The sequence below is a fragment of the Papaver somniferum genome, unplaced genomic scaffold, assembly GCF_003573695.1.
Source record: "Papaver somniferum cultivar HN1 unplaced genomic scaffold, ASM357369v1 unplaced-scaffold_158, whole genome shotgun sequence".
In the NCBI taxonomy this organism is placed as follows: Eukaryota; Viridiplantae; Streptophyta; class Magnoliopsida; order Ranunculales; family Papaveraceae; genus Papaver; species Papaver somniferum.
In genome coordinates, this window is record NW_020625264.1 from 1639012 (window position 1) to 1650327 (window position 11316).

Here is an 11316-nt window from a genome sequence, read left to right on the forward strand (position 1 = left end):
TTTGTACTGGCATAAATTAAATCATCAACATAGAGACAGACAATTAGGAAGTCCGTACCTTGTTTTCTGATGTAGAGTGATGGCTCACTTGGACTTTTCTCAAATCCATTATCTCGGAAATACTTGTCGATTTTGCTGTTCCATGCACGCGGTGCTTGCTTAAGACCGTATAGTGCTTTGCGGAGACGATATACCATTTTTTCTTTTCCTTTTCGGATATATCCTTGAGGTTGTTCAACGTACACCTCTTCTTCTAGTTCTCCGTTTAGGAACGCCGACTTTACGTCTAATTGGTAGACTTTCATTTTGAGTTGAGCTGCCAAAGCTAACACCATCCGAATTGTTTCCATGCGAGCGACTGGGGCGAATGTCTCGTTGTAGTCAATTCCTGGTTGCTGGGAATATCCTTTTGCAACTAGCCTTGCTTTGTGCTTTTGAATTGACCCATCTTCATTATATTTTGTCTTGTAGACCCATTTCAGACCAATTATTTCTTTATCAACTGGCTGATTGACGAGCTCCCATGTCTTATTTTTCTCAATTACTCGCATTTCTTCGTCCATGGCGTTTCTCCATTTTTCTTCTTTCGCCGCATCCTCATATTTTTGAGGTTCTAGTGCTATAAAAGCACAATTAGATACATTATAAATATCTCTTAGGGAACGCACCTTTCTAGGTGGGGCACTTGAGTCAGATGAGCTTGGACTTTGTTGTGTTGGACTAGGAGATCTCGGGCTTGCTGGTGGAGTGTTTTCTTCTTGGTGTGACAGATATGGCTCTTCTTCGATGAGTAGTGGAGACTCGTGGTTATCTGGTTCATCATTCCAATCCCAAGCTTTGAATTCATCAAAGATAACATCTCTTGATATTACCAGTTCCTTTGTATCTGGATTTAGAAGTCTATAGGCTTTAGACTCCTCGCTATATCCGATGAATATAAGCTTTTCTCCTTTTTCATCGAACTTTTCTCTATGTTGGGATGGAATATGTGAGTATGCACAACCAAAAATTCTGAAAGAAGTTACCTCAGGCTTTTTCTTATGCCATCCCTCGTATGGAGTTTTATTGTGAACCGCTTTTGTTGGCGAGCGATTAAGGATGTACACTGCTGTGTTGACTGCTTCCGCCCAGTAGGTGTTGGGTAGCTTCCTTGCTTTTAGCATACTGCGAGCCATTTCCACGATCGTACGATTTTTCCTTTCCGCAACGCCGTTTTGTTGTGGAGTGTATCGGACGGTGAGCTCCTTTTTAATTCCATTTTCTTTGCAGTAGTTGATAAACTCTTTTGAAGTAAATTCTCCACCACGGTCTGTACGGAAAACTTTCAATTGATGGCCACTTTGCTTCTCTGCCAGCGCCTTGAATTCTAGGAATTTAGTGAATGCCTCGGACTTTTGCTCAAGAATGTACACCCACATCATCCTGGTATAATCGTCCACGAATAAGAGAAAATATCTTCTGTTGTTGAGTGAAGTTGTTCTTGTCGGACCGCATATATCAGCGTGCACCAATTCGAGGGGCCTTCTTGCTCTCCACGATGTCTTCGTAAATGGAAGTCTATGAAACTTCCCTAGAATACAACCTTCACATACTTTATCTCCACCGTCGATATTGGGAAGACCAATTACCATGCCTTTTGATTTTAGAACCTTTAAGGATCTGTAGTTGAGATGCCCGTATCTCAAATGCCATAGCTTTCCTTCGTCAATATGGTTGGTACTCATTGCACAATTTTCAATTGATGGCATAGATAGGGGAAAGACAAAATTTCCTGACATTTTTACTTTTGCCACCAATTGATTATTAATTTTATCGTAAATTGTGCATTCTCCGTCTTCGAAATGTAGTGAGTACCCTTTTCTTATAAGTTGTCCAACACTTAATAAATTTTGAGCTAGGCCAGGAACATAAAGAACATCAGATATGTATCGAGTTTTACCTGACCTTGTACGTACGGATATGACTCCTCTTCCTTCAACATTCTGGAACTTTCCATCTCCAAGTTTGACTGGCGGAATCTCTTGTTCCTCCAATTTTACGAAATATTCTTTGTTTCCTGTCATATGGCTGCTGCATCCGCTGTCGACGTACCATATACCTTGCGATTCTTGTTGCGAGGTGAGGCAGGAATAGAATACTTGATTCTGAGAATTGTTTTTCTCGGAATAGTTTGCTTCATTAAGCCAACAATCTTTCTCCATGTGATTTAATTTATCACACTTGGTGCACTTATACTTGCAATCTTCAGTTGCATGTCCAAAATTTTTGCAAACATTGCATCGGAGATTTGAGGAGTTATTTTTTCCGTACCTTTGATTGTTGTTTCTATAACCTCCTTTTCCTTTTCCACGTCCCGGGAGTAATTTCTGGGTCCTTGATTTGACGTCGACCCTTTCTCATACTGCGAGTTGGATGATGATCCCCCTCTAGAGCTTTTTTTTGGCTTCTGTATTTTTCTTCTCACTGAAATTTATTTTTGATTGAAATGCCTGCTCCAATGGTTGCTCCGCGAACCTATTTATTCTTTTCTCGTGCGCCTCGAGTGAACCCATTAATTCATGTACCGAGAGAGTCGATAAATTTTTTGATTCTTCAATGGCAGCGACGATATGATCAAATTTGAATGGTAAGCTTCTTAATATCTTTTCTACCACTCTTTTATTTCCAATGGTATCTCCATAACTACTGATTTGATTTACTATGCCAGTAACTCTTGAGAAGAAGTTCTGGATAGTTTCATTTTCTTTCATAAGTAAATTATCAAAATCTCGCCATAAATTTTGTAGTTTAATGGAGATTACCTTTTCTGATCCTTGGAATGCTACTTTGAGAATATTCCAGGCCTCCTGTGAAGTTTTTGCCACCGAAATTCGAGGAAAAATAGCTTTGCTTACGCCCTGTTGTAGAAACAGTAATGCTTTAGCATCTTTCTTCTTATTTTCCTTATACTCTTTTTTCTCTGCGTCCGTCCATGACGACAGAGTTTCTGCTGACTCTGGTACTTTATAACCTTCTTCTATAAAATCCCATAGGTCTTGTGAAATGAATAGTGTCTTCATTTGTAGACTCCAATAATCGTAACTCTCACCATCAAAAATTGGAATTAGACTTTGGGCATAGTTGAAACCTTGAATATTTTGGTTAATTGCCATGAGTAGAGTTTTAGGATTACTGGGTTAGGTTTGCTCTGATACCAAATTTGTTGGCGCAATGCGGAAATGTGATGGGTTTATGGAAATGATTTTGAAAGAGAGGTTGGTTAATTGGAAAGTGAGGCTTTGATTAATATGAAAATGAAAATGTTACGAGAGGTTTGTGTAGCAACTTTGGCTTCCACTAGTTGTTTACAAAGAGGCACTTTGGCTCTTACTCTAACTCTAGCTCTCACTCTACTACTTGGTTACTCACTTGAGTTTTGATGATCAAAATGAAACCATGGAGTGCCTATTTATAGGCCTAGTGAAGAAAACTCTAGAAATGAAAATTCTAGAGACTATGATCTACTATGCCTTAAGAGAATTCTAGAGAAAGAATTCTCTAGATTACATGTGACTAAAAAGAAGACTCTAGAGGCCCAAAAACTCTAGAATGTATTGGGCTTTACCTAGTCTAGGGAACTTCAAGATTATTCTAGAATAATGATCACAAATTAATTTTTATTTTTAACAGTGGTATCATGAGTTTTAACAACAACACCACTCTTCACTACCCTCCACAACCTCCACCAATTTCTTATCGTTGAATTTGTAAACCTGCAATCGTAATGCAAAAATTGATAAGTTAATCAATTTATCAATATACCGGCATTGATTTTTATTTGTCGAGCATGCCGACACTAATATACCGTCATTGTAATAAAAATGTCGAGTATGCGTACAAGTCTGCTTCCGGCATACCATCTATGGGTCACTAGCTACTGCAACAGCTCACACCCTACCAAACAAAACTTGCTAGCAAACAGTTGAAAGTTGCCCGTAGATTACCAGTACCGTAAACCCATAGCACCAACAGTTAGGAAGCAAACTTGGGATGCAAATTCTCTTTGAAGTACCAGCGATGACAAAATCAACTTAGCTAACTTGAGATAGCTAGTCAGTACCATAGCGAGTAACAACAGCAGCTCATCAATATATTATTATTCCACAAGAACATAAAGGACATCTTAGGTCTTGTAATCAAACTCTCACGTAATCCTGTCCTCACGTAATCCTGCAACATATTTTGCTGGTGCAGCAATTGACTGTAGTAATAGAAGTACATTTTAGCAGAAGCTTCCTTTATTTGGTCATCAAACTTGCTTCTGTAACTAATGCCTTGAACTACCCATCACTTTGAGTTTTGTCTTATAACACGTGATTTTAACTATATACATCACTCTCCCATTGTGATATTACACAGAAGATCTTGTATAGCCACGCCATCTCATCCTAAGCCTTCCTCTTTTCAATTTAGAGTATTCAACCTTGACTAGGAATCTTCATCACCATGGCTACCACTTTAAAGTACCCGTAATCAATTTCACTTGGTTTTGAATTCAAACCAAGGCATAAAACTTATACTGAAATAGGAAAAACACGCGACATAGTAGAGCACGCATTACCTGTATGTACATCATGTGAATCACTCCTCAACCAATTAGCTTGCATCTCACCAACCAGCCTCTCAATCTTCGGCTTTAGATTTTCCAAAAACACAGCAAAAAAATTTACAGAAAAGAGAACTCAAGAAACAACTGACGAAACCAGAAATGGATACGCAAAGACCCATTATAGCTTTCCTTAACAACCTCTTTGGTAGTATTGAAACACGATAAGACCAAAATTCATCCTTTTCCATTGATTTTATGTGTTTGAATTACCTGTTGCACTCATTTGTGTCGGCATGGTCTTCATCATGGCGACTGTTTCGGCGGTTGCAGTCGGCATGGTCCAATTTGTCTTCCAAATTTAAATCGAGTAATAGAAAATCCTAAGTAAATCAATGGGGAAGGATGACACTTTCGTCTATGTTAATTTTAGGTTCTTGATTTATATTTTCTCTTTTATACTTTTTTGTATCATAAAACCTAACACTAGCCGGCGTAGAAGAGGAACGAGTAGTGAAGAGAAGGGAGATATGTGAGAGTGATTTTTGTTTTTATTTAGGTAGAAGGACATGATAGTCATTTCCTTAGATTGTTAGAAACACCCCTTAGCAAGATTCAAAGGATAGAAATAGTATTTCATATCCCCAAACAATTGTGCGTTCTAGATAAAACATTTGCGTCTCGGTCTTTTTTGCCATTTGTAACCGCCCATGTCAATCATCTATAGGCATATTTAATACAAATATTTGCATGCAGCTGCTATTATTATTACGCGACCTTAGCAAATTGGAGAACACAGCAAAATGCAACCAAATTTAGAACACTTTTCATCACAACTTATGCATGGATGAAATTATACATATATATTACCAGATGAAGCCAGTATCACGTTAGCGTTTTACTGATGAAATTAATTTAGCTTAAACATGGATTACATGAAATTCAACCAAATTTAAAATAAGAGTGAGACCGTTTCATCCTAGTTAACACATGGATGAAAATAAATTCAATCGAGTCTACATAGGATAAAGCCAGTTACATATTAGTTAAGGATGATATCATTTTCATACTGGCTTAAATATGGATGAAAACAAATTCAAATCATATTTATCATAGTTATTTTTTAAAGATATTTTCTTAGTTTAACATTATGCATCCAGTTTCATCCTGACTATTTGTCGAATAATTGTTTTTATTTTAGTTTAACCTAGGATGCAACTAGTTTCATCCTAGCAATTTTTTTCGAAAAAAACTTTTGAATTTAATATTAACAATGAATCTTGTTTTGTAGATCATTAAAAACCCTTTCCAAAAATATAAATTATATTAAAATCGAATAAATATTTTTGGTGCTTTCAATTTTTTGTGTTTGTTTTTAATTCGATAGAGAAATGATAAAAGCCAAATATATATATATATATATATAGGAGAGGGATAAATTTGTCTAGAATGTTTGGTGTCCATTTAACCCATCTTAATATTTACTTGTCCATTAGAACCATATTTCAGAAATACTTGGGCAATTGACCCCATTTCTCGTCTTACAACATTAAAAGTCCAGTCCGGAATGAGTCTAGTCTGGAGTGATGCTGCACCGGTGGACTTGGGAACATGTAAGTGGAAACTTAGTGCATAGTTCATCTTTGTACCATTCCATGAAAATGGCTAAATATTTATTGAGTTTGTTCCGAAAGAGAAGACAAAAATAGAAAAATTATGCAGCAAAAATAGTTACTCTTACAGTAAGTAATCTCCCCGAGAAGGTGTCGGTGTAAGTAATTAATCTCCCCAAGACGGTGTCGGTGAAGGAATTCTTATATTACAGGTGTTGACGTTGGTGCAGCGCTGGAAAGATTATGACGTTACTGAAATTTTAACAGATCGGTTGTTACAAAACAGCTGATTGCGTACAGACAGTGTAGTTAGTAGCCATGAAAGCAACAGCCCGTTGAAAAGATAATTCACAAGAGAGAAAGCAAAAGGAAGGTGTTTCATCACCACACACTGATGATATCTTCCTCTTCCATAAAAAAAAAGGATAATTATATATATTAATAATAATTACTTTAAACAGTTGACATTTCTGTTTATATAGTCGACCACGGCATTTGACATTGATTGTTAATTCAGGATTTATTCTTTTCTTTTTTTATAAATTATCTGATGATTGATTGATAATCAAGAACGAGTCCTGCAAAGATGATTCTTCTTCGATATTGAAGAAGCAATATTCATCAATTCCCTTTGCTGGTGAAACGGCTACATATATCTCCATAAACAAGAGTTTCCTCTTCCCGCTGTTGTCGAACCTTAAAACCAACTCAAACAGAGAAGAACAAAGAGGATAATAAAGGAAATCAACAATAAGGCATGCAGTTAACAAGATCATCAGCAGCTCCATATCTGAATTTCCGTCTTCTTTTATTAATCTTATCTTGTTTTTCATTCATACTTTTTTTATCCACTAATAATAATATCTTTTCGACTTTTACCCCTCTCGGAAACTTTCTCTCTAACCTCTCATCACCATCATCGTATCCTCTTCTATTAAATTCTTCCGATACTAGTAACTCGGTGTCGAATTCGACTCAGTTGAGAAATGGAGAGAAAAAGAAAGAGTTGTTATTACGGTCAAGAATCGCCGTGTGTTTAGTAGGTGGAGCAAGAAAATTCGAACTCACTGGACCGTCAATCGTAGAGAATGTGTTGAATGTTTACCCTAATGCAGATCTTTTCTTAAATTCTCCATTAGATAAAGACTCGTTCAAGTTTTCAATTCTCAAAGGCATTGCTCCAAGGATCGCTTCGATTCGCATTTTTAAACCAACTAGGTTAAACGAGACTGAGTTTCAACGGCGCGTCCTCACTCCAAGAGGTTCTCATAATGGTATACAGGGTTTGCTTCAATACTTCAACCTTGTAGAAGGTTGCCTAACACTGATCAACGCATTCCAAATACAGAATAACTTTACCTACGACTGGATCGTCAGAACCCGGGTAGATGGTTACTGGAACGCTCCACTTGCTCCAGATAACTTCTTACCGAATAATCATTACCTAGTCCCATCGGGTTCAAGGTACGGTGGATGCAACGACAGACTTGGAATCGGTAATCTCAACACTTCACTAATCGCTCTCTCTCGGCTCTCGCTGATACCACAACTAGACGCAGCTGGGTTTCGTAAAATCAACTCGGAGACTTCTTTCAAAGCTCAACTCACTACACAAGGTGTAAAGTTCTTGGAAAATCGTCTTCCTTTTTGCGTAGTAAGTAAGCACAAGTTCAAGTTTCCGCCGAAAGGTCTCCCTGTTGCATCAATGTCGAGCCCGGGTCCACTCAGCGGGGCATATTGTAGACCATGTACACCTGTTTGTGCCGGTCCATGCGCCAATGATATTATGGCGATTCTACCAATAGGTTTTAGTAGGATTGACGGGGAATATGGAACGGTTGAGCTCTGTGATGCTCATGGTGAGTGGGAATCCAGCTGGGAGAATAATTTTGACCGATTTGCAGGAGAGAAACTCGCGGAGCTTAGGAAACAAGTTATGGAGTCGAAATTCGAAAAATGTGTGAAAGATTTTGATGAGATGAAGAAACGCACTGTTAATTGGGACTCCCCACCTGCTAAACAGATTTGTAGAATTGCCTCAAGACGTTAGTAAAAAGTATTGAGCTTTTTGTTCATCAAAGTACGTACAGCAATGGATCTATTGTGTTTTTTCTGGCTTTAACAATCGGGTTTATCGATGAGTCTACGTAAATAGTATGTTTATCTTTTGTTATACACAATGAACATGATGTTCTTGGGAGTTATATAGAGGATATACAGAATTTTAGAGAGCATCAGAGAGTGAAAAGCAAAGAGTTTCTGATTAAGATTATTGCAGTCTCTAAGACCCAGAATTGGCTTTTATCACGATGTGCCGCTTGTATATCTATTATAATTCCAAAAAGTGCAGCAAAGAGGCTTGATTTACCCCTAACACCATCAACCGCTGCTCCAGCTGAAGTTTTTTATATCTGCTTCGTCATTGATTCTTAATTACATCAAGGCTATCTTTGATGATTTTAATCCTCAATATCCGCCAGCATCAATCTCCGATAGGATGAATTTTATATCGTAACACTCCTACTAGTCTTGCTATTGATAGAAAGGCTCAGGACCATACATTGATAGTTTTATCACGAATGAAGACGTTGAACTTCCATAATTTGTTTGTGGCGACATACATATTGTCAGCATTAGAAAATGTCTCACTGGGCGGTACCGAAGGAGAACGAAGAATTTTTATGATACGGAAGAATTATGAATGTAATTTAATCTCTTTGTGTAATTTTAATATTGTTATAGTTTTCTGGATTAGCTACGTTGTACTCTTTTTCCTCAGTCAAGGTTTTATAATCATGCGTTTTAACGAAGTAACATATGCAAATCCAACTTTTTTCTTCCATGTCTTTACATTTATATCTTATGTATTTTCTTCGGTGATTTGGGCGCTTATTGGAAGCATATCGTTCCCCATGGCAATTTCCAATGAGTTAGTTCTAATCATCTAACTGGCAGGCAATTAAATTTCAAGGGTGTCGCCAATTTTAGATTTTTGAATTTAGTCTTTACACGGCATTTTTTATAAAATATAATTTAATATATAATTAGTTTCATAACCTTAGGTATGCAAAAGTCGCATTTGTTTACTAATTTAGATATTCTTCCATTGTCTATATAGTCAAAGAAAACAAAGTAATATTTTCCGACGCAATTATTTGTTATAAGATATGTATCTTTGACTAGGTCTTCGGGAAACTCAAAGTATATTTTATTTACAACCGAATAATTATTTCTGAAGATCTTTCTTCTTTCCAAGAGTAACAGAAAAAAAATCAAATTCAATGTGAAGCAGATTTATCATCGGTTAATCTCTTTATAGTTATAGATTTATATGCGCATAAATTGATTCTTAACGTGTTCAATATTATCTAAGAATGTGAAAGTATAAACTTACTCGTTTGTTCCATTCTTTCCCTTACTCACTTCATCCCTTTTTTTCTACTTTTTCTAAGGGGTGTCGCCAATATTAGATTTTTGAATTTAGTATTTACACGACAATCTTCTTAAAATACTCCCTCCGTCCCACTATTAAGTGACCTATTTGGTTTTTAATTTTGTCCCATCATTAAGTGACCAATATCACTAAACAAGGAGATATTTCTAAGATTACCCTTTTAATTGATTATAAGAAATATAATAAATATGCATAATTTGGTAGGCATGTTTATATTCGTTAAGTAAGTGTTTTAAAATGCTTTTCAATGGTATAAAGTTTGCGAACATCCGTGGTGTAGTTTGAGAGATAAATCATTTCAAAATTTCATTAATTATTATCCATAAGGATATAATTGTAAAAAATGCTTAAAAATCTCTTTTTCCTTACTTGCCTTAAAATTTGTGCAAACTTTAAATAAGTCACTTAATAGTGGGACAGAGGGAATATTATTTTATAAATAATTAGTTTCATAATCTTAGTCATGCAAAAGTCGTATTTGGATACTAATTTACATATTCTTCCATTTTCTATGTGGTCAAAGAAAAAGAAGTGATATTTGCCGACACTATTATTTGTTATAAGGTATGTCTTTTTGACCAGGTCTTCGGGAAATAATATTAATGACATAATCAAATGAAAAAACCCCTCAACCACCCATCAGATGGTACACCCAAATAGCTGAGAGAATAATTACTGTTTCCAGGTGCAGTTTGGCTAATACATCCAAGAGCCATCCCATAAACTTCAAAAACCTTGCATTAACAGTCACATAGCAGTATAATAAAAAACTGGAAATAATTGTATCTAGAGTTGTATTGCTATTTCTATGTACCTCAATCAAACTGCAGGTTTGGTGTATAGATTCATCAACTTGTATTTGATTGTTGGACCAGAGATCACCGTCCAAGATTTAATGAACAAAATTGTTCAAATCAAGCTCGATCATTGAAGTGGTAGTGATGAAATTAGAAATAGTGATTTAATGTTCAGAAATAATGCAGCTAATAGAACTGGTGCCTGCTGCGGTTCAGCATGTAGTTGCGATTATAGTGATTCTGATGCAGGATTTATACAATTGTTTTGAGAGGAGATATCATTATCCTGGATAGATTGAATTAGAAGATTTTGTTGTTTTTCCATCCACCGGAGATTAAGCTGTTCTTGAGCTTCTTTTTCAGTAAATCTGGAGCATAAACCTGAATATTTGCAAATCTACAGTCGCAAATTTGAATCCCTTGGTATAGGTTTCAGATCTAAGAAGAAGAAAAGGAGAAGTAGCAGCTAGCATGCCTCCTCCTCCAAGGGTTTTCAGGGAAAGAAATGGAAACTGAAAATGTAAAATGAGACTTTCTCGGGCTATTATACATACCATGGTCTTGGCTTTGCTCTTATATGTTTGTTAGACCCAAGAGACATTGGCAGAAAATATCACTTGTACACTGTAAAAGTTGTGCACAAAATGGGACTCGTCGAGTAAGGTGCCCAAGTCCAATAATTAACTTGTCCTCATATACATATTAGGGCGAGGGTGCCAGGTTGTTCAGGATTTACATAATCTTGATGAGAAGTGGTGGCCATGTAGTCTGTAGCATGATCACCTACTGATATGCTTGATTAATATAAAAAAAAACAAGAAATTTGCTCTCACATATACTCATTGCCTCATTGGCATTGAAATCTCC

General features: G+C 36.5%; 1 protein-coding gene across 1 annotated transcript; it reads left to right on the top strand.

Annotated features, from left to right (window-relative positions):
• The first annotated feature begins 6763 nt into the window (after positions 1-6763).
• LOC113337134 lies at positions 6764-8417 on the top strand. The gene has a single exon (XM_026582815.1). It carries the CDS (start codon positions 6956-6958, stop codon positions 8246-8248), a length of 1293 nt encoding a protein of 430 aa, XP_026438600.1. The 5' UTR covers positions 6764-6955; the 3' UTR covers positions 8249-8417.
• Positions 8418-11316: the final 2899 nt, after the last annotated feature.

What these genes read in the sequence shown, in the direction of transcription:
- LOC113337134 (XM_026582815.1), top strand. Translation starts at nt 6,956, where the DNA reads ATGCAGTTAACAAGATCATCAGCAGCTCCATATCTGAATTTCCGTCTT.